Below are 24231 nucleotides of genomic sequence, written 5' to 3' on the forward strand. Positions count from 1 at the left end.
AGTAGGTGTTATTTTGAAAATCTGAATATTAACAACAACAAAAAAACTTGAAAATAGAAAGTAACGATGGGTGAAGTAATGCCTTCATGTGGTGTGTGGTTTGATCTGTATCCCTTAAATAAAACCATGAGATCAAAATGAATGAAATGTCCTTCGATCCTTAGGTTTGTGTGCAAAAATCATACTCATAATCATGTATTAAAGAAACATTGCTGTCCGGATGAAAGAATGACCTACAATCTGCATTATAATTTCTTTATTCTGAATTTCTATTTAAATACAAAACTAAAAATGCAGAGACTTGTTTCCCATGTGTGATAATAAACAACACTCAGAATATACCTGTTCCAGAGATAAAATGTGAGATTAACTGGTAATATATAGGTTGCAGCATTTAAAAGGAAAAGGCATATATCCACAGAACATCCATATTCTATCACAGTTAGAAATACAAAATGAAGGCAAAAATGACAAAAAGAAAGAGCATTTTTTTCTCATTTGATGAGATTTCAACTAAATACTTCCGCAAAGCCTTTTCAATTGATAACAAGTCACTATGTTTTCAGCATTAATGTATCTAATGTGAATAATCTCTCTTAAGAGCTGAACTAGACAGGCAAACCAATGTATCATTATAATCACTGGAGTACTCTTTAAATCCTCTTTGGAGAGGTACGAGAATGTCTTCTCATCTCCATCAGACTCTTTAAGTTCTGCTTAGTAGCCCAGTGGAAGGAATACAGACAATTTAAGAACCACATGAAAGTGTATAATTGATGGTAGAAACGAGGTCCAAAGACTGGACCTTCTCAGAGCATCCAACCACATCTCACATGCTTCATCATCAAATGACGTTTCTTCAGTTTTCATGGGGATGCCTTTCCTCATATGTAATGTCAGTTCTTTCATAATAAGTGATTGTATGTGTGAAGAAGATCATCCACATATTTTTTCAAAGATTTGGCATCTAAGTCACTCAAAGGTTATCATGAAAAACATTACACAGCCTTTAACAAGTAGCAACGTTGTTGATTGTTTTCTGAAGAACCTGATGCGCAGTGCGGGAGCTTTGGCTTTTGGAACGAGGTGTGTTTATACGCTTCCTTTCTGTAGCTGCGTCTGATAAGTCTGTCCCAAGTCCCAAGTTAGTCCCAGTTGCCATCTTTCCACATATCCAAAACTAAGGTTATGATGACAACTAAACAGTCTTTAGGACAAGTGAGCAACTCCCTCCATCTGCTGAGGAAGGCCACCAGATGTAGTGGAAAACCCTACAAATGCCTTATTGAGGGTCAACAAACTGTATCTCAGCTCTTTAATCATTTAGTTTTTATGTTTTAACAAAAGCACTAATTCTATCATAAACTGCAATTTGCCTTTTTTAATCTAAGTAAATATTGATTTGTTATTAGAAACCTTATATGTTGAATTGTATGTCTGGGCTTTATGGGGTAAGCCATTACTCATTTTGTTGTTACTGTACCAAGTGAACACAGTCTCTATTTCCCCATAATTACTGTAGCAATAAATCACATATACAGTACACGTTTGAGAACTTCTGAGTAAATTATTATAAACACACAAACCTGTATTAGCCGTTTTGAGACATTACTGAAGTTAAAAACTCTGCTCACCTCGTGCAAACAAAAGGTGAACAAACACGGCCTCTTTGTGGGCTCTGATACACGGTTTAGACTAACTCATATATTGGAATAACCCTAATAGTAACATCATGAGCAGGACTCAACACAAAGGACTGTGTGGGTCGGAGACAATTGTGATGGGATGGACATCTGCGCGCCTTCTTCTCACAGGGTTTCACTGAGCTTGATAGTCACTGCTTTCACCTCCGAGTACTCAGCCAGAGCATACTCTCCCCTGATGGGACAGAGACAGCAGGTGAGGCAGGCTGAGGAAGACATAGTTAAAACCTGATGAGAAGGGTCGGCTCTCACAGCTCTCGTCCGTTGCCTGACATCTTGTAACCTCCGAAGGGAGTTTGGGCATGAAGGGCGTTGTAGCAGTTTATCCTTGGAAGAGACAGAGAAAAGGAACAAGGGTCTGATTTTATTTGTTGTCCATGCTTTTGTTTGTTAAAGCTACTATGGGGAACTTTATTTTGATGTTTATTGCGGTGGTTGAGTTTACAAGCTCCAGAGTCCTTTTAAAAATCTCTTTTCTGCAAAAACTCTTTTCTGCAGCAGTCTGAGTCTGTCGCACTCGCTCACTGCATCAGGACTAAACTGAGACTCGTTAACATCAGACCTTCTGGGGGGCAGCGCTTACTACAACTTCATCCGCTCATGCCTGCCTTTTTGAATGCGTAAAATGTAGAAACATGCGTTTCAATGTTGAAACAACATATTATTCTTAATGAATGATAAACCAGGGAAACAAAATGCCTGTCAGAATGAGTCCCTGTGGTGTCGAGACCTACCAGACGGTGCCAGTCTCCAGGGCTGCAGACACAGACAGAGCTCTGTCCATACTTCTTGTGAAGATGGCTGACACCAGGCCGTACTGCGAGCGGTTTGCTCTCTCTATGGCCTCCTGCTGCCTTTTAAAGCTGAATATACACTGTACCGGACCAAAGATCTGAGGGGAAAGATATCAGTGAAGACCAGTCACATGCACAGTGACGCTGTGCAATTAATAGACTCTGGTTGCCGTCTTCTCTGACTTACGTTCATATAAATAGAAAAACATAAATGTGAAATACAAACAGAGGAAATTTAGCTGGACTAGTTAAAAAAAGATCTATGGAAAATATTGTTCAGTCAAAATGAAATATGACTTTTTCGCGAATGTGTTTCCATTATTACTTCCATAATTTCTTAACCACATAGAGGAGCCCATGATACGAATCTCAAGAAAACAAATGTGCCGGTTTTAATATTGGGGATAAAAAATATATTTTGAAAAATGACCGGTTTTAACTCCCAATTACATGCGCTTGTCACTTTTGGAATCGCTTTGAGTGGTCAGAAGGAGAGAAAAGCACTATCCAAGTACAGTCCATTACCATGTTTCCATCCAAGCGGTTTTAGGAGCATGTTTGTGAGCGGGAGAACTAGATGGAGGCGACAACATTTTTACAATATTGTTTGAATAGTTTCTCCCGCTGCTCGCAATCTATCCTTGTGGTACTGGAACCAAGGCTAGTGAGCTACCATTGACTCACTGAGCAACGTCGGCCAAGTGGATGGAGCAAGCAACGGCGTGTCTTTTTGTAACCAGGAGGGAGGAGGTGCGCACAACCAAAGTACGAATGAGTCTTTCTTAGGCGACCGAAATGTTCTAATTCAGTTTGAAGAAGTGAAAACAGACTCTGAACGAGTTAACTGAGCACGTAGGTGATACATCAGGTTTAAGGTGCTTTTCAGGTGAAAATGGAGGTTGAATAGTTTTATTTTGCTCTACAGAACAAAAATATACTTGCCGATAACTTCCTGTTAAATGTGTAAATATATGTTTTTGCACTGTTCCCAACTTCAATTTTATCATTCATTAATAAGTTAATTTACTTGAAAATATTTTTTGAAGTAAAATAAAGGGGCCCTGACAGAAAAGTATTTGGAGTCACAGCTATAAGGACTGATATCTACTGGTGAGTGAAATGTAATAATAAAATCATCTCACTTCACAATCAAAGTAACACAAAGTCTCTTTCCAAGGTTATAGGTTTATAATGTTCTGTTCTTTGGTCATCCTGTTTATCTGTAGCGATAAAGCCTTATTACATGGCTGCCTTATTACAAGTAATGGCATGACTTGTGTTGGTCAGAAACAGGCTTCCGACAACTGCGTTTATCTGCCCCCCTCCATGTACCTCTCTATAGGGTGTCAGGATGTAGTTCCACAGACTAACACTTGCAATGTACCTCTTCTTTGGCGATGCGCATTTGGTCTTTGACCCCAGAGAAGATGGTAGGCTGAATGAAGAGCCTGTTCTCCCCCACAGCTGCCCCTCCATACTCCAGGCGGGCTCCTTCTTCCTTCCCACTCTCTATCAGATCCATAATCTTGTCAAAGTGCTGTTGGCTGATCTGGAGCCCCCATCACACGGTAGACAAGGGAAACAGAGCGTTTAATAACAAGGGAACCCTACATTTTGAGGAATTCTTCAGTTGGCTGCTGTTAAATGATACATTGGGGTTAAAACTGGGTTCACGTGTCTACCAGCATAAAGCAAGGCAGGTTGTTTCTCACTCGATAACTCAATATCTGTACACACAGACAGGAGATTGATGATCCAGCCTTTGCTCTCTCTCTCTCTCTCTCTCTCTCTCTCTCTCTGAGAGAAAGATAAGTATACTTTACAGGTTGTTGTATACCTACGCAAAGCCTTCATTGAGTCAAGCAGGACCATTCATGGACCAGCGTAGAATGTAAGTATTCCATACAAAAAGAAACAAAAGAAAAAAAGAATGATGAGCAACTCTTTTAAACGTCTCTGGGAAACAAATCGAGCCATGTGGCTTCTTTTAAAGGGTTGTTGCTCCCATCACCAATGGGAAGGGATTTCGATATTAAAATATTCCTGTATCTATGAAATGACAATATCACAGTAATGACTCATACGAGAGCTTTCCTGCTTACAGATGCTACTTGTGCTACTTTTTGTTGTTATTAGTGTTATTCACTCTATGAAAGGTAAAATACTTGATGACTTTTAGAAGAAGGCCAACAATTAGATTTTAATTGGTGATGCAATGTGACAAAGAAAAAGACATATGTTACCCCAAACATGTTAAACGTAAAGACAGGCAGCTACAGCAGCTACTGTGATGTAGTGGATGAAAGGATAAGAGCCCAGGAGTAGAGATTACAAATATATTGGGTTATGTAGGTTTACTGTGTGAGTGTATGTATGTTTGTAAAAGTGGCAACCTGTATATATCATATATGTAAAAGTAGTCAATGAGATCTGTGTCGGATGGAGTAGAACTATAGTAGAACTATTTTCAGCCTTTACTTTCTAACACAACACTATTGTTGAAGTGGTAATACATAAATATACACTATGCATCAACAACATTATCCTAATAACATCACAATAATAACAATATAATTGTGCCCCTTCCCCATCAATGATGAAAATAATCCTAATAATACAGGATTAAATGTTTTCAATACCTAACAATTATGTGATGCGTGTGATGAAATTGGGTTGAAATTTTTCCTTATTTCTTATGATTCTGCCCACGGACTATGGGTGGAAAACAGCCATATCCTAAAACCTGGTTAATCTCCCCATGCTTAATAAAAGGTTAAAGCTCTCTGTGCATTGTACCTGTTCAAATAAAGACATATAAGAGGTTTAGTCTCTGACGTTGACTGAGTGTTCTTACCTGTGGCCCATGTGATGTCTGAGGGTCCATTGGGTCTCCTATGACAATCTTCTTTACGTTTTCTATACTGCGATGCACAAACTCCTCATAAATACTTTCTTCCACAAAGACACGTGATGCAGCTGTGCAGCACTGACCCTGGTTGTAGAAAGCTCCTTTCTGGGTCTCCTCCACAGCCAGCTGCACTGTAGACAAAAACCAGCACACACAAGAACAGCTCCAACACAACCTTCTATACTCGTGTATCATAAGTCATGGTCAGTGCAGATGCAACGTTCACCAGTTACATTTTCATGTAGCCACATTCCCTCGGCCTGCCTTTTTGCTGCTGGTTTTTCATTTAACACTCTTGTTTGAGAGGGCTTTTGACGGCTTTCAAAGGAAAGGGGCACTTGAGGGTGAAAGTGGAGAAGAAGGCATTGGAGGATGGAGGATGAAAGTGATGGAGAAGGGGTTTGTAGGACTCTGCAGTGTCTTGGTGGCATCTCTGCCTGTTGACCTACAACCTCAAGTACACCATGCTGATCTTTGATCCCCCATGACATTAAAGAATGCCTGTGGGGATTTGCTGCAAGTAGTCACATATTGTAGATCTTGGCACAAACAGGATTGATTACAGATATCCTGTGACAGCACGATTTTTCAATACTACTTTGAACTGGCATATTATATTTCATTACCTAGACCCAGCCATTCTTCAGCAGCCCCCTGAGCCACATAATCTGTTTTAATAGTGACAGTCAGTAAGGCCTTCCCCTTCTTCTTGGGGGATGACAGTTGCACAGGCCTCATATTTCCATATTTCTGAAAATCCTGGGTCTCCATGGTGTGGCGTAGGCATGTTTACTCACAGTCACAGTCAGCAAACACAATGCAGGGGTTCTTCCCCCCCAGCTCCAGAGTCACCCTCTTCAGATTACTTTTGGCTGATGCTTCTTTGATTAGCTGGCCAACCTGTACACATGAGGGTATACTCATGTGTCATGGGTAAAACGGAAAAAGAATATACTCAGAAACAAAATAAAAGAGAGAAGAAGTGAGTATTAGTGCTGACCTTTCATGTTAATAAAATCAGTGAGGATGACTTCTCAAGATCAAAAAATATTTTAGCTGAATAATATTTTTTAGGAAATCAGTATTTTGAAGCTTTACTTAGTTTCATGCGAAAACATTTTATGTCGTAAAGTAGGAACAAATTACAGCTCTGTAATCTAACATTAAGGGAACATGAAGTTTTGATTGTGGTGTGCCTGCATTTGGACTCGGAAACGTTGCTGGTGTTTCAGGGACCTAGTTCAGTTCATGTACAACGCTGCCCATTGCCTCTCTCTCTCTCTCTCTCTCTCTCTCTCTCTCTCTCTCTCTCTCTCTCTCTCTCTCTCTCTCTCTCTCTCTAAGCGGAAGGAGTGCTGAGTGAACGGAGTGTGAGGTGAATTGTTTGACAGCGTCTTCTATCTGTTATTTTGTTTATTTTTGGTGTGGTTCTGGTGTGTGTTGTAGTGTGAATGCGTGGTGGTGTTTATATGTGACTTTTTTTTCTTTCTATGTGTTTGTTTGTGCGTGTTTGTAGCCGGTCGGCATGTCGGACCTCACGGGGCTGACGCGGAAGCACGGCGTGAAGCTCGCGCCGGGCTTCGCGTGCTCCGTGGAGGACTGCGGTCTGGCCGTAGGGGGGTTGGTGGGGCACGGGAGTGTGACTGTGGGGACGGGTGAGGGGGTGAGTGTGGGATTGGGTGAGGGCCAGCCGGGCGACCAGGTGGATGAGGGGTCAGAGGGAATGAATGTCAGAGTGAATGGGGGGTTGAATGTGGCCCAGCGGGCAGGTGTGTGTGACAGAGTGAAGGAGGGGATGGGGTCACTCGTTAGTGGGGGAGCTGTTCGAGGTAGAACCTCGGACAGCGAGGAAGATATGGAAGAGGAGGGGGTGGGCTCTAAGGTCCCCCGCCTGAAGAGAAAGACGAGAGCCAGCAGGGGAGGCTCTCGGGCAAAGAAGGGGGGGGGGGGGGGGCGGCGAGCAGAGGGGAGGTGGGAGGTGGGGAGTTTTATGTAAAATAAAGGTTTTCTAAAAATCAAAAATCTCTCTCTCTCTCTCTCTCTCTCTCTCTCTCTCTCTCTCTCTCTCTCTCTCTCTCTCTCTCTCATCTCTCTCTCTTTCCCTCCCTCCCTCCCTCCGGCTCTAGACTGCAGGCAATCACTGCCTCTCCATCTCTGCCATCAATACCTGCTTCTCTGAACCGTGGGTGTGTGTGTGTCTATGTGTGTGTGAGTGTATGCAGCCAGTGACGTCACAAAAGGCCCAGAATCAATGTGGTCAAACACTCACACACCTCTGTGGAGCCAGTGAAGGCCACTTTGTCAACGTCCATGTGGCTGGCGATGGCTGCTCCTGCTGTGGGACCAAACCCAGGAAGAATGTTCACAACTCCAGGAGGGAAGCCCGCCTGAAATGGTTCCCCAGAGAGCATATTAAGGTTGGGGGTCAACAACCAATCACCCCCTATCTGATCTGAGATCAAGGACATTGATCTCAGATCATTACATTACATCACATTCATTACATTCTTGACGTTTTATATTACATTCTTGACGTTTTAAATGGTATAACAAATTGGTATTTCAAATGACAGTATTCTACTTAACAACAAAAGAACAGGCTTCTATCATTCTTTCATAGCATAGAATCTGGTCTTTTTAAGAATTTAAATAAAACTCATTTAAAACAGTCGCTCTACAAACTCCAGACACAAACGCATTGAACATTGTCTGTCATAGACTTCAAGCCTGAACAGGGACTTGAACCCTGGACCCTCAGATTAAAAGTCTGATGCTCTACCGACTGAGCTATCCAGGCTTGAAAAGCTCTGTTGATTATTACAAATGTGACTATGGCATAGGAACAAACTAAATGTGTTCGTCCAATTCCAAAAAGGCTCAGAGGAATGAGCAGAAAAGGTACAGCTTTTTTTGGAACCACCTCAGGATTAGCAAGAATAAGGAACCTAACCAGAAAGTCACTGCACTACAAGACATCATGCCTGAACAGGGAATTGAACCCTGGACCCTTAGATTAAAAGTCTGAGGTTCTACCAACTGAGGTTTGACCTTGATTGAAAGGTAATCTTGTAAAACAATACTTGTTAAAGGAATATATGAGACAACTTAGGAGAAACCCAATTCCAAAAAGGCTCAGAGGAACAAGCAGAAAAGGTGCCAGATTGTTTTGGAACCGGCTCAGGATTAGTGGGGATCATTTTGTAGGTTCCTAAACCGTTGTTGTCAAGTGGAAGACAAGGACATTGGGGAGTTCGAACCAGTCGTAGTGGTGGTGTTCTAAACACAGGAGACTAATCACGGACCTAAAGAACCCAACATCAGACCTCTTTGATGAGCGCTCCAACGTGGAGGGCAGTGAGGGGGGTCTGCTCTGCTGGCTTGATGACCACAGTGTTTCCACAGCTCAGGGCCGGTGCCATCTTCCACATGAACATCAGCAGAGGAAAGTTCCACTTGCAGAGACAAAAGAACAAATGTTAGCCGACTGCCGTCCACGTGTCCCAGCACCAGTTAAAGCTCACTGTCACAGGACTTTTGCTCCCTGTACAAGGCTGATGCTATAGTTGTTTCCCAAGACATAGTTTATTCCATTATATATTGGTTTTCACTATCATACAGGTATTACACAGGTTCATCTGCTACCAGGAGAAAACATTAGTTAAAATGAGTCAAACTATCATCTAATGAGTGTCATTCATTTTGAGCTTCTCCATTCCGGGACAGGAGTGCGTTTGACTTGATTAAGGGCTCCTCAGTGGTCCTCCTCAGTGGTGGAGCAATGACAGGAGGGCTTTTTCACAAGCCTTCTTCTCTGACCTTTAGTCGACCACTGCCCTTTATTTGAACATGCAATAGCTGGGTTGTCGCAGCGATCTCCCGTTCCCGCTGGGCCGCCGCAGCGATCTCCCGATCTGGTTCCCCACCTCGCTCCCGCGACTCAGCCAGTCCCGGCCCCACGACTCGTTCTCCCGACTCGGCCAGTCCCGGCCCAACGACTCGATCTCCCGACTCGGCCAGTACCGGACCCACGACTCGATCTCCCGACTCGGCCAGTCACGGCCCCACGACTCGTGACCCCGACTTGGCCAGTTCCGGCCCCGAGACTTGTGACCCCGACTCCTCCAGTCCCCGCTCTCAGGCTCCCTCCCTCCCATCCCGTGGTCCTCTCCCACCCTCCCGTTGGTGATGTGAGGCCCGTCTGGAATCCGGCCCTTGATGGGGGGGGGTATGGCGGGAGCTGAGCCGGCGACTCCGGCTTCCTGCGTCCTCCAGGCGGCGACTCCAGAAGTTCCCAAAACCATGCAGATGTCGCCGACTCCGGAGATTTCCTGTGCCGCGCAGCCTGCGACTCCGGAGGTGTTCCGTGTCCCCCAGCCGTCGACTCCGGAGACGTTCAGTGCCCTGCAGTCGGCGCTCCGGAGCCGGCCAACCCCCGGAGGCTCCCTGGCCTTTTGCCTGTCCGCCGGGCCAAACCCCAGAGGCTCCCCGGCTGTTTGACCGCCCGCCACCGTCTAGTTTCCCTCCCTCCCGCCCTTGTCTGGTTAGGGCCATCTGGAATTTGGCCCTTGAGGGGGGGGTTCTGTCACGGTTTGGGTTAATTTCCTGTTTTATTTTGTAGTTTCTTGCCTCTTGTCTCCCTGGGTAACTTCACTTGCCTGCCTTGTCCTGTCATTCTCTGTGATTGTCTGATTGTTTCCACCTGTGTCCAATCACCTGCACCTCCCTAGTGTATTTAAGCCATGTGTGTCACTTGTCGCGTCATTGTTAGCTGTTACTCGTCAGAAGCCCATGTCCTTGTCCATGTTCCTGTCTCCTGTGCCCTTAGCGGGCACTCTATGATCATTTAAACTAAACTCGTCCACAAAAGAGGTCCATTATTTCCCAGGTGCTCATCTCTGATCCTTGAGCACAAACGCAAATTAGATACCCTAACATGAGAGCTGCATGTTTATTGTTCAGGCACTGTTAACTTTTACAACACTTGGAAACATTCAGAGCCATTAGGGATATTGGGATCACAAGTGAGCAGAAAGGCTCCCTGTTTTCCTCTGAAAATGACTCAAGCTGCGTGTGTGCCAGCACTACTTTCAGTAATTACCCAACGTCCTTCAGTATAAATTTCACTTTTATAATATAATCTCTCATGTCAAACAACAGACGTTTTGTTCCTTATGGCCAGAACAACATTTATGGACTATTCAGAGATACAGCTCAATGGCTGTTTTCTTTCACAATGTTGTTGTTCTACACATATGTGTCCATCTGGATTCATCACAAAGTGCCACACAATGAGATGCAACAATCTACATATCTTCCAATGTGTGAAAGTAGGTCAAAGCAGCATAGGACTGAGCCGTCGGTAGGAATAGCCCTACAGCGATGAGTAGAGAGGAGCTCTTGTTTAGGGACAGCAGAGATTAAGATAAGGTTTCTGGTATACCTACATGGGTTTCCTTTCATCCTCACATCCAGACATTCAAGTGAGTGCAGCTGTCTTACTAAACTACACATTGATGATCACAGCTTTTCTGAAAAGTTAAGCTCAGTTTTTAGCGATTCCAATTAAGCCTCAGAAAGCAGGAGATACTGTAGTATCTGTATTTTGATACTGTATTTACTGCAGTGTAAATGATGGGTCCATTTGCTTCTGTAACCTGCTTTAACGTTTAAAGGGCCTGCTGCATTCAAGGAACAGAAAAGACATTTTAGGAAATACATATGTGCTATAAATGCTATCTCAACGTGCCCAGAATGAGACTGAACTATTGTGCAGTAAGTTAGTCTTGCTACTAATTTGTCCCAGTGGCCAATGCTGCTACTAAAACTGTAAACATTTTGGATGAAACGTTGCCCAAGGCAAGACAAGCTCATTCTATAGTTTGACCAAGGAAAGAGACCACAATACGCATATGCACAGAGCTGGAAGAGAAAGGGAGGAGATAAGCCTTTCTTTGGCATACTGTAGGTAGTGGATTGGATTACTGCTTGTGTTGTGTTAGTGACTGAAAAAGTACATTGAAATCCAAACATGTCACAGTCACACACTTACTTGGCCCATCCACTAGCAAACTCCTTGCTACAGGGTTCTGATGTACCTTTGACCGTTAAACAATACTCCCATTGCCAGTTTTGGACAGAGCTCAAGCCTGCATGTAGCCACTGAAGCACAACGTGACATCATGAGTTAAACTGCAATCAGGGTTCCAATCTCATTCTCAGAGCATCCCATGCGAACGCTTCTGATAGAAAACGCATCTGCACAAGTAGGAATGTTACTGCAGGTATGTAACAAGTGTACTTATCTTAACCTAAATCCTTTTTTTCCAAACCCGTACCTAAGTGACACCAATGGGTCTTGACCAAGTGGCTAATATATTCAGAGAATCCTGTCAAGATTTCTTTTTCATACTTTTGTAGTTGTTTTGCTGGGAATGTAGTTCTTTCTGTGTCCCAGGAGTCACGTGACCGAAACACCCGATGAAACTATTTCAAACACGCAACACAATGTTTCCCAAACAACTGTGGATATACAGCGAGCCATGGAGCACAGGACATGGACTCTAGTTATAAATGAGATATAGTGCAGTGTTCTGATTTGTTCAATGCCTATTAAGAACAGATTGTATTACAGCAGAATGGTGAGAGATGACAAAGCACTGGATCTACTTACTTACACACACACACACACACACACACACACACACACACACACACACTCTTTTACAGTTCGTAGTCAAAGAACTATGTGTTGCCTTGTCTTACTTACACAGCATGCTGTTGTTTTTTGCTTCACACGGAGCCAACATAACGTGCAAGGCAATAAGAATTCTTATTATACGTTATTACTCATAAATTCAAACCAGAGCTTAACTTACTGGAATGATGGCTCCACATACGCCAACAGGCTCGTGCTTGGTAAAACACATGAAGCTTTCATCTGTGAACAAAACACACAAAGTATAAACAGTTAGTTTATACTTATACAGTCACTGGGAACATTTCATTTTGTTGTTTTTGTTTTACAGGCCTCTTCTCCCTAGAAAAGGTTATGGAGCTACATTTCTTTACAGGCCAAAGACAACCAAATCAGAAGAGACCGGCAGACCGGGTAGAGTTTCTCTAGGTAGTGATACACTACTATAAATACATAGTGTGTCAGGAAAGTTTATATTCTGTACTGTGACATATTTGAGTATTGTACAGTTAAAAAAGTTGTTGGAATGTTGCGTAGGGATTCGGTTGAAATTAGTGTGAACAAAATTGATTTAGATTTTAAAAGGATATGATGAAATTTAGTCAATTCTTCAATAATATATAATTCAACAATATGAATGGGATTGTGGATCTTATAACATTGGGACAATGAGCATTTACCATATCATTGTGACTTTAAACTGCCATTAAATAGTCACGGTAAAATGGAGGCCTTAAATTGTACTGTACGTAGAGCACGTAAGTGGCTCCGCAGATAACGGAGGTCACTTATTTGCAACATCCTCACGCACAATGTGCTGTCAGCGAGTAACACAAGCTTTAGACGGATAGCCTCTGGCCTGCAGTCGCTCCACATTCCAAACTGACACGTCCATTCTCCGCCATGATCAAAGGCCAAAGCACCACTCTGTACTGACGGACTAATATTGCCATGAGGCCAGTTTACAGATTCCGGTGAGTTGAGAAATATACTGATCTATACTGTATATTTGTACAATATATCTAGATTTCGTGTCATGGTTAGGCCACGCCTCCTGCTGGTATCATGTGGAGGGGTGTGGCTCCAAACTGAGGCCCATTCAGACTCCCTGATTTTAAGTCACTTCACCTGCGCAGGCAACCAAGCTGCTTTCAATCCACAAATCATCTTGCAGTACATGTACCTCGTTTCCTCCATCTATCTTCCATCTACCTGTCGGCAGATCGTCGTTCCCACTAACCTGGTAGTAATTACCCTTGGTTGTTCTGTTGACAAATGTCTCAGAGATATTGGTTTGTGGTTTTTCTACGTTGACCCTGTTTTCTGTGTTCTTGCAGTCACCCATCCTCTCGATTCTCCCGTTTGTCTGCTGTTTCCCCACCTGGATTTCCATGCCATTCCCCCATCTGCCTCCATTTCTAGTTCCTGACAAAAAATAAGCTCCTATACCTCCTGCTCTCGCTGCGTTTGGGTCCAACACACGTATCGTGACATTTAAAGAACAAGAACACCGCTAACGTCATTAAGAATTAAAATGTTGGATAAATAACTATAACTCTCATGCTTTATCAACTTGGTGTATAAAGCAGCAAAGCCATGCGGCTAGAGATGTTCAATACCAACAGTGTACCTAGTCCAAATGAAAATAAGTTCCTGTTGCACATGAAAATAATTTAATGATAAGTAACCATCACAATATTTTGGATTTATGGTGATTGACTTCTTGCTGTTATTGATGATAATTGTGACATATGTTGTATTGATTTGTTGCTAGTTGGAAGTCAGCGGGACTCATGCATCACTACTCTGTCTTAGACTTTTTGTAGTTTAATCTATTCTCTCACATTCCCACAAGTAAAATAAAGTACACTAGACTCTTGTATGCTTATTCCTGATGAAGGCAGGATGTCTGAGCGCTAGCTGGCTAACTAAGTTCAGTGGTCAAAGGGTCTAGCATAAGAATGGTACTGAACAGTTAGAATCATCATTGTTAGATATCTCTAGAAGCATCTACAAATAATTTTTGTTTCTGTCTCCGTCTGAATCTTATCATTAGTAATGTTGCTGACTGGAAATGCTGTGACTACATGAATGGATCAGTCCATTCATGTAGTCTTAGGGAGATGGTTCACAGTGCACAACAGTGTTATCCCCGAACCATCCAAAAATGTTTTACTTTCCATCCCATCAGATGACACTAGCCATCTTTGCAGCATCTTCGCCTTTAAAGGATGTCTGTTGCCAGCTTGTCCACTTTTAATATTAAACTTCATCTGTGCGTCCCATCTTGAGGAATGCTAGTGAAGCTGCTCCTGCACTGCAATTTACAGTGGATTTTTAACGGTATCTTACAGTATTTCATAATGAATGTAACATACAGTTAAATGTCTTGTCATCCCTTTCATTTAAATGAACAGTCAATGCCGTAAATGAACATTTAATGCTGTCAATTAATAACACCAATATCCAGTATTTTTGTGGTATTGTAAATACACATGATTATACATGTTCTTTATTGAAACTGTTCATTGGCTAAAAGCTATTTTTGAGTGACCATATGTGACCGTTTGCTTCTGAACGTGATGTCACACCGCGGAGCCTCAGTTCTTCCTGAGCATATTTCATATGTAGTTCAATGGAGGCATTCCTCATTCCCTCGTCTCTCCAGGAAACGTTACGTTTCTCATGCGAAATCAAAAATTAATACTATTATTGAAAAAGCAGAGTTGCGTGCTGCTATGCTGAATTCTGTTCAGAGAACCTTTTATTTTCTAACCAACGCTCGGGTATGAGTTAAGCACTCTTAATAACAATAACAACAAGCTAACGTCTCTCCTTTCTGTCACTTAATGTTGCTCATCTTTTTGTCCCAAGTGAAAACATTTTCTGCCTCTCTTGGAACAGTCTTTTGTCTCGGAGACATTTAATTACCTGCAACAGTTATGTATCACATGAGCTTCCTTGTCTTAATTTTATTTGTGAGGAATTAAATGCAAAAGTATTGGGTTGGATTACACTTTTGTGAATTAAAGAAGCCTTTACATTCTGGCATGTACCATGAAATTAGCACAACAAAAATAGTTATCCTAACTATGGTAACATACTGTACTGTAAAAATAATTATTGGTAAATTAGTAGCGTCCTTGTTGCCAGTAAGTCACCTTTAATTTATGTTGAAATTGTTTATAGTGTGTTTAAAAGGGGGGATTACAGGCACTGAGCCCATGCTGATTGTTAATCCTCGCAGAGAGTTGCACCTCACTGATTACTATCTCAGCTTCTTCCTCTTCTCTTTGTCCTGCCGGGCCTTACATCTCCCAGCACTCTATTGGGATCTAATCAGTAGGAAAAGTCAAGCGGGTATTGTCTCTCTGCTGTCCTGCAGAGGCAGAGGAGACGCAAAGTAGGATCTGACAAGAGGGGGAAGTATTAAGAGGCTGGATGAGACACCGGCGGGGGCAGCTCACTTGTACCATAGCAATTAATGGTGCACTGGTTACGGAGCCCTGCTAATTATTATGTGAACACTTTCAAATACTTGTTTTATGTTTTCATGTATCATTTTACATTATTTTTTCAATTATAGGCACTGCAACTCTAAAACGGTCCTTCAGCTCCGACCAGACCAGACAAAACTTTTAACTTTCTTTAACTTCTTACTGTTAAATTTAGGCACAATGCAAATCAAATCACTGTGGACGGCTAAAAGTAAAACAGGATAAAAAGGTTTGATTTCTGCTCTTGCTTCCTTGACACGCACGTTTATAGACTTTATTGTTGAAGAACTCCCCTTCCACTACCAGGTACTGTAAACTTGGACGTGTTCTCAATTGTCTCTATGTTGGTTGGTCTGATTATTGGTGATTATTATCTGTTAACATAAGCAAAGGTTAACATAATACCTGGTATTGATTTGAGTGCATTATTTACCAACTGATGCTCCCAAATTGGAGTTGATTCTGAGAAAATCTTGTGTGTTTTAAAACCGTTTGGAGTAAAACACAAGATGAATGTATGTGTTTTCCTGTTGTCTATGTTATGGCTTGTGACTGTACAGAGGACCCCAAAGGGTCAGACCTCATGTCACATTCTGTCGGGTCTGCAGTGATATGAATTGCCTAACAGCACTGTGCCTGAACACATCACATGGCCACACACATTATGCTCACATATCCTGAGTTTCTCTATCATCAGGCTTTCTTGTGTCATGTTGTCTCTGTTTTCGGTTCGTTTTTTCATTGATACAATCTCTGGATCTCTGCTGGTCATGACGGCTCCTTCCGTTGACAAATGCACACACTCACCTACAGGCAGACTCCTGCCATGGATCTTGTCGGCCCAGCCTGCATAATATCGCAGGGTTTTGATGCTGCCATCCAGGTCTATGAAGAAGGACTGCAGGAAGGGCTTCCCTGTGTCCAGAGTCTCCAGGGTCTAAACAAACAGGAAAACTAGCATTACTCGTTTACATTACAAGTTAGAACTTCCCTTTAGAGATGTGATTTATTATTCTAACTGTAAAGGAAGCAACGCTGGCTGATGTTATCAGACTTTTATAGCTTTTGCATTAACCAGGGAGTCATATGCTTAGAACGCATTGTACATCTTTTACGTTGTTCATTCTGTACACGTGCCGTCTATAACACTCCGTCCATCCTGATAGAGGGATCCTCCTCTGTCTCTCTGGTCTCTTCATTTTGTCTCCCTACGGAAAATATGTGAGGGTTCGGGGACGGAGGATGTAGCATGTGTAGAGATTGTAAAAGCCTTTGTAATTTAGCATTGTGGGCTATCGAAAATAAATGTAATTGAAAACTTATTTTGAAGACACAATGAGGCAAATGGTAAAACTATCGAGTGGTGTAAACTTCCACCTACTGACCTACTGTACTTACTGTAGTCCTTAAGATTATTAGGAACACTTTAATGAATTTCAGTTTGAAATCTAAATACAGTAACTTACAAAGCTAAGATGGATAGTGTTTGTATCAAACCTGAAACCTTGACATATTTTTTTGTCTAAAGGATTTCTTCTTTTAGACTGGAGGAAGAAAAACATAATTTAGAAAATTATGTTCCTTTTTGCCCCTAAATTCTCTCCTAAATTCATCACGAGCCACAATTAGATCCCAACTAGAACCTCAAATACATACTTATTCCTTTTTGGAAAACATTTTCTTCATACTTCACACTCATAAATACATAGGGTCCCAATAATGTCCCACTCATTCATGTGTCACACATGAATGAGTGGGACATTATTTACTCAGCACTGTACCAACCTGTATTCCATGTTGACTATATTTACTTTTACGTAGTTACCCTGGCAGATCCTGGAACCAGTGTACTACATTACTGTCCCTTTAAATGCTCCAAATCTGGTCCTTATTTCTCCAAACATAGCTGGAAATGTAACGTAATTAGCCATACTTTGCACACTGCTACTGCAGAACATGTTTGCAGTCAGCACTCACATGCAATCTGATAGTATTACTTCGCTAACATCTGTAAGGGCTCATTCATAGATCGAAGTCTCAATGCAAGATGGCAGCAAAACACAGTGATTACACACAGAAATATCTGAAAGAGCAACATCCAGCAATCATTACACTTGGAGAAAGGAGGCTGGGTGGGGTCATGAAGTCATGCAATGATTTAGGCCAATCCATGATATGAATAAGCCAACATAATGAGAGCACATGGACAGTTTGTAGCTGCAGGAAATACCATACGTTTACTGATGAAATAGCACTCCTTTTTATATTTGACATTGTTATGAATACTATGTGAGAAACAAGCCACGCGAGAAAAGGAACTGTTGTCCTTTAGCATGAGTTAGTTGTGTAATGCAGGGACTTATGGTAGAAGAAAAGAATATATTTTTTTCAGAATCTGACATTGTGTTGTAAAAACGTGAAAATGTTCAACAAAGATGGGAATCTGCTTGATACACGTGGTAGAAAGGAAGCTAGTGAAATTAGTACGGTGATGTAGTAACTACTCACAGCTTCTTGAAGTTACCCTACTCGATACTTGAGTACATTTCAAGGCAAACATTACAACCCCTTCCTACCAGAACCGATACACGACTAAAAATATTATACGCGTCAGTAATAATATCATTACCGTTATGTTGAAAGTACATCCTTCTGATGCTCAAAATTGACTTTTAACCCCTGTATATTTACCCTGGGGAAACATCAATGCCAACGATACAACTTTTACATGTTTGTTGTATTTTTCTGTTCTCATCTCAATTGAATGTTATTGAGTTTTATTTATATAACCTAAAAAATCCACCAAAAAATGTATACTGTATATCAAGTAAATTATTGTAACCTTTCTATATTTTTTAATTTATGTAAATGAATTCATCCTCATAAGATTGTTTTCATCATTTCTTTCCTAGAAAACATCTTTAAAAAATCCCATTTTGAAAAGCGGCTTGAGAAAATTAGACTGCACGAGTCCTTCTGGTTTTTCCGGGAAACCAGATGGATGAAAGGTGGATGAAAGGTGGTGTTTGCAGAGCAATAAAGCAGCGGGAAGAAGCCCACCGCCAGCAGGAGCCGATCCCTCTCCATCAGGTCGGCCAGTTTGTGCAGCAGCCGTCCGCGGCTGGACGCATCCATCCTCCGCCACGGAGAGCCTCTCTGCTCGGCCGCCTTGGCGGCCTTCACCGCTCGGTCCACGTCTTCCTGCGCAGAAAGAGGCACACAGGTGTCCACGTGAAGACACAGTCACACGCACGCACCACGGCCACTTTACACTAGTAACATATTAGCATAAGATTTGTTTCAGTAGCAGGTTTAACCTTGCAACTTAATCAATGTCCCACTTATTAAATGATATTGCCCGAGTTGCTTTGTGCCTCTATAATGCACAAAATCCATTTTACACCAAATTTAGTAATAGTTTTTTTTACATGATTAGGATATTTTATTGTGCTGGATTTTATATATCAATCCATTTAACACCAACTTGGTAATAGGTTTTTTTAACGATTAGGATATTTTATTATCCTGGATTTTATAGATTTTTTACGGAATAATAAAAAACCCTTTCATTATATATTGAAATAAAGTTTAGCTTGACGTAGTTTTTTTGCCTATTGATTTTGAGTGGTATATGTATTAATCCTAAAATACGTATAAATTAGTTATTCCTGTACAAAAAAAACCCCAAAGGAATGCCTTCTTACCTTGTCTGCTTCTTCCACATCACAGATTTTGTGTCCTGTGGCTGGGTTGAATGTAGGAAATGTCCTCCCACTGCTGGACGTGTGCCATTCATTGTCAATAAAAATCTATGGAAAGTAGGGAGTGTTTGGAATGACTTTGGTTCGTGCCGGATTCAAGTCACCAAGTTAAAACACAATAGAGTAAATGCTACCGACCCAACTTGTAGCAGCTGCACCTGGTTACAAAGCAGGGCTCCCTTACCTTTGTGTGCCTGACCTCCTGGACTTTGACAGGCTGAGGGAGAGGCAAAGCTGCGATACCTTTGGTCCCTCGGTTCTCTGTGGTTCCGTTCTGTGCCATTGTGAGTCAGCAGTAGAGTCCAGGGCCAGTCTGTCCGCTCCGTCTACTCAACACTGTCAGCCCATCCACCGGCTTTTTATAGGAATGTGGAGTTCCTCCCTCTTCTCACAGCAGTTGAGGAGAGCCCGACTCCGCCCCCAGCTCTGATGAAGGGCCCTTATCTGTGGGGATATGTGTCCTTACATGCAGCTTTAGAAAGGTCCTGCAACATTAATCCTTTTTATTATTAATAATGTGTGTGAAGTATGAAGATACTGTTTACCTTCATACGTGTACATAAGCAGTGAGGCCGCAACTACTATTTCCAGTCATGACAGTTTGCATTTTCACTTTAACTGGTAAGACTGTGTGAGAGACTATTCTAAATTCCTTCTCGCTTCCAAAGAAAGTGTGTCTTCTCTCACTAATTCCCATGTCAATAAAAAGGGATTATTCCACTGCATTTTTTATCATTGCAGAAAATACGTATCTGCTCATCGAGATGATGAACACCACCAGATGTGGATGCTACAGGTAGAAGTAAAACAATGTAGGGTTGTAAATCTAAGTACATCATGCTCATATGAGCGTGAGCGACACAACCTCCTGTAGCTGTGAAGGCCCACTAGTCAGCGCTCTGACGTCTGCGTCTCATTTAGACACGTGCTTCAAACCGGCTGTTTTAAGACACAAAAGCTTCAACCTGCTCCGCGGGGGTATTCACTGATTTCTGATTCCCTGATTTTTTACTTTTGACTTCCAGGCACTTCCAGGGTTTATGGGACTTTTACAGAGAACGTGACACCAGCACCACTGCGCTCCCAGACATAACCCATTATTCCCAAATGCTTGCCCAGCGCCACAAACTTTCTTTGCCCGTTGGCCACAATGTGCAGCGCACATCCTGTGTCAAAGGTCAAGAAGCCTGCGTGCTCTCAACATGAGGCTGGCTGAGGCAACAGCTAGCAGCTAGCCGTGTTAACAAAAGCAACAGTGCTGACAGAGCTAACAGTGTTTACCTGACAGGTAATAGGAAGGGCATACATACGCGTCCACGACAACGCCGTCACTTGGGACAGTAGTGCAGGTAACACGTGGAGCACACCCACATGCACTAACATGCACTCACACGCATCCACATGCACTAACATGCACTCACATGCACTAACATGCCCGCTTGACGATGTCGGAGAATCACGCATTTCACACACTCAAGAGTTACTTCTGTTACTTCCCAGTTTAACTTTACTCTACATACCTGTACATAGATGCAGGTTGTTGCTAAGATAATCTTTAAGTAAATCTTAAGTGTCAAGAGTACAATTTCACACCTGAACTCTTCGGCTGTGTCTTTCAGTCCAGAAATCATGGATGAAAGTGAAGTAATGAAGTAATGAAAGTGAATTGATTTTGTTTTTCAATATTTACATTTAAACACAGCAGCTTTTTGTACCAACTGTTCATCAACTGTTGAAAGGTTTTATGAGTTGCGATGTCTCTAGCAAATTGGGTTTTCGCACCTGGGCCTGGTGAAGTTGAACGAAGTTGAACACATGCAAACAAATGCCTTTGTTGGTGAGGACAAAGCTGCGTGCCTGCTCCGGGCTTGCACTCATGCACAGTCTGCTATTGTTTCCCCTTCATTGCTTCTTGTCACTCTTCATGTCAAAGTTTAATTAGGACAACAGGATTTCGCAGGCTCATTTCTCACTTCAGCAACTTTTTTCACACATAATGAGAGAGAGAGACTCAAAGGGATTTCATGGAGGGGGAGGGGGGGGGCTTGGCAGGATGGTTAATTTGGGAAACAACATGAAATGCAAAGCATGGGCCCAGACCAATGCAAATAAGCAGGAGCCTGAATGGATTCACTGCTCAAACAGGTTAAGGGATGGTGAAATGGTGCATTGCTCCGGGACTATTTTCAGCAGTGGATTCATATATTGCTCTTTGAGGTGGGAGGTGGGATTGGCCTATTCTTTAAAACGGATTGGACTAATACTGCAACCTTACAAGGTTACTGCAACAAGTTTTTGGGGAAAGTAAAATCTTCCCATTGGTTTGTACATTTAAAAACAAAATACAAAAAATCTAAAGATTTGTTTCCCTAAATTGGTGTACCATATTTTACTGTGTGTTTGTTTCAGTTTCCACAGTAGTGCTTTAAATAAATGTTAAGAGCTCAGCGGATTTCAGCAACGTATTATCCTCACTGTGAACCAAAAATGGTTTGCTATTAATTTTTACGGTTTGAAAACATTTCTTTAATTAATGGAATCGTCATCACATGATATAATACACTGTTTATTCAAAACAGTGTATTATATTGCCTTTTTGTTATGTAGCTGTATCATTTGTGTTTTATTGTTTTAGGTCCTAATAAAATGCGGCACAGATATTGGTTTTATATAAATACACCAGCACTAACTACGGTGGAAGTTGGCTCTCATACTCTTATACATTGTTGGTGTTGGCAGTTTGTCATAAACAGCACATGTTTTTCATTCAGAGAAATCCTTTTCCAGTGGGGATCTGAGTGCACAGCCAGTTACTGTTATAATATGTGTACAGACCCAAAATGTATTCTGTAAGCGGACTGTGAGCAAATTATTTCATTTGTAGAGCAATAATTCCGTCTTATCCTATTAAATAAATGTGAACTGTTGAAGCTGTTCTGCAAGAAATCAACAAGGAATACAAAAGTAGTTTTGGTAGAAGATGTGAAGAGTACTTTAGTGTGATCACATGTGACACGAGGTGTGGTCATGAAGGTCCACAGCACTCAGCGAATATCAGTCGTCCAGCTGACCGTCCTGTCGTGGGAAAGTGGAGCCAGGTGACCTCTTCCTCTCGGCCCGGCTGCTCAGGCTAATTGGCGCTGCACACCTGCTAATGACTGTCAGCAGGCTTCAAGGCCAATCACCATCACAACCCAGACAGATAACTGCAGCATTATGGGCTTTGTTGACAACTTGGAGTTGATCATTCATTTCAGCTGCCATACTGAAGATTAGGGGAATGTGATAAAACCAGTGTGATAAGTAACATAAGTGAAAACTTAGGACGGGTGAACAAAGGGAATTATAACAGGAACTTATCTCATAGAATTCCATGGTGTCAAAAAAAAGAGACATGAACACAGTACAAGCGTGAAATACATAAGCTTTATGGAGTGCAAAATAACAATAGAAAAGAATATCAAACAATGACGATGCATAAGTGCAAAAACAACTACAGGAAAGTCCTCTCAAAACTCATTCGTGTGAAAACACATAATATGATGATAACAATATTTAATAGCAATATAACAATAAACAGCTACGGCACCAAGAAACAGTACAGCATCCAAATGGATTGATCCAACAACTAGAATCGGAAGTCTAGATTGAGATTAATCTAGGGCACATTGGATGCATTATAAGGAAAGGCAAAATATACATTTCTAAATAAATATACAATAAATAAATATCATTCTTACCTTGAGCTGCTCTCTTCAACCTCAATGCACTTCCCCGTGTCCTTCTCTAATTGGTGTGGACTTTCAGTCACACTGCAGACAAAAACAGACAGGAAGTAGAAGAGAGAGGGGGAGGTGGAGTAAGAGAGAACAATTCAGATGGGAAAAGATGGACAGATAGAGAAAAGAGGGAGAGAAATTGAGGGCGGTGAGGGAAGGAGCACTGAGATAACTGCGTCCAGGTGTTCCGAGCCTAACAAAGGCTCTTTTCAGGCCCGATGAGAACGCACTGCTCCTCCACTTGTTGCACAGTATACACGATAGATGAAAGAGGCAGAGCAGGAAGCAGCTTACAGTCTGATACCAGAGGTTGGACCAGCAGAGAGCCGTCCCAATTACGCGAGCCTCGTTGCTGCCAGTAAACAACAGTAAAGAGCTGAGGTCACAACGGTGAACGCTGACAATAATAGACTTGTGTTGCAGTGAGTGTCACGTGCTTTTTGTGTTTCTCAAGATCAAAGTTTATTTTTTAATAAAAGGAAAATACAACTACAGGACAGTAGACTGTCCCTCCTAGTAGTTTATATAATACCAGATTATCTATTGTTATTTATCATACCTGGTAAGTCATTAAATGTTACTATGAAATACCAGCTAAATGAAATCACTACCAGTCAGACAATCCAATACACATTATAGTAGTAAACATTGTACGGTTGATTGTTAAAACACATCAAAGTCCAACCTGATCTGAATTTATCCTCACTTTTAAATTCTTCATTATTAATAAAACAGGGTACTTCATACACTATATATTTTACACAACAAGACCTACTTACAGTACCTCAAAACTGATTGTTTTGACTGTTCCCATCAAACCAATTAACTGGACCGTCAAAGTTAAGCTACTAATAACACATTGCTTAAAGTTACTCAGACTTTAATTTACTTTAATCCTGATCCTCTATGTGAACCCGTCTCCGTGTAGTCCTGATCCTCTATGTGAACCCCTCTCTGTTTAGTCCTGATCCTTTCGACCCATATGCTCCAGCAGAGACCAGTCCACCGTGGACAGACCCAGATCCGGCTTCATTGCAGCCTTGGACCTGCCTCGGAGCTCCGGCGGGAGGTGGAGAGCTCAGCTCGAAGCATCTG

The 24231-nt window shown here is 41.9% G+C and overlaps 1 protein-coding gene and 1 non-coding gene across 3 annotated transcripts; both read right to left on the minus strand.

Moving 5' to 3' along the window:
- Positions 1-241: 241 nt before the first annotated feature.
- aldh1a3 (aldehyde dehydrogenase 1 family, member A3) lies at positions 242-19805 on the minus strand. 2 transcript variants are annotated; one of them, XM_040166224.2, is made up of 14 exons: positions 19542-19801; positions 19301-19405; positions 18657-18797; positions 16404-16533; positions 12281-12342; positions 8729-8857; positions 7679-7792; positions 6203-6305; positions 5489-5536; positions 5352-5413; positions 3882-4046; positions 2438-2595; positions 1956-2030; positions 242-1878 (listed from the first exon to the last, which is right to left on the minus strand). In XM_040166224.2, exons 1-14 carry the CDS (start codon positions 19638-19640, stop codon positions 1809-1811), a joined length of 1461 nt encoding a protein of 486 aa, XP_040022158.1. In that variant the 5' UTR covers positions 19641-19801; the 3' UTR covers positions 242-1808. The 2 variants fall into 2 exon arrangements, with proteins under 2 accessions (XP_040022158.1, XP_040022147.2); XM_040166213.2 differs by having other exon boundaries at positions 5352-5536; positions 19542-19805.
- trnak-uuu (transfer RNA lysine (anticodon UUU)) lies at positions 8130-8202 on the minus strand. Its single transcript has one exon. It is a non-coding gene; the product is annotated as a tRNA-Lys (tRNA).
- Positions 19806-24231: the final 4426 nt, after the last annotated feature.

Source organism: Gasterosteus aculeatus, chromosome 12 (genome assembly GCF_964276395.1).
Source record: "Gasterosteus aculeatus chromosome 12, fGasAcu3.hap1.1, whole genome shotgun sequence".
Lineage (NCBI taxonomy): Eukaryota > Metazoa > Chordata > Actinopteri > Perciformes > Gasterosteidae > Gasterosteus > Gasterosteus aculeatus.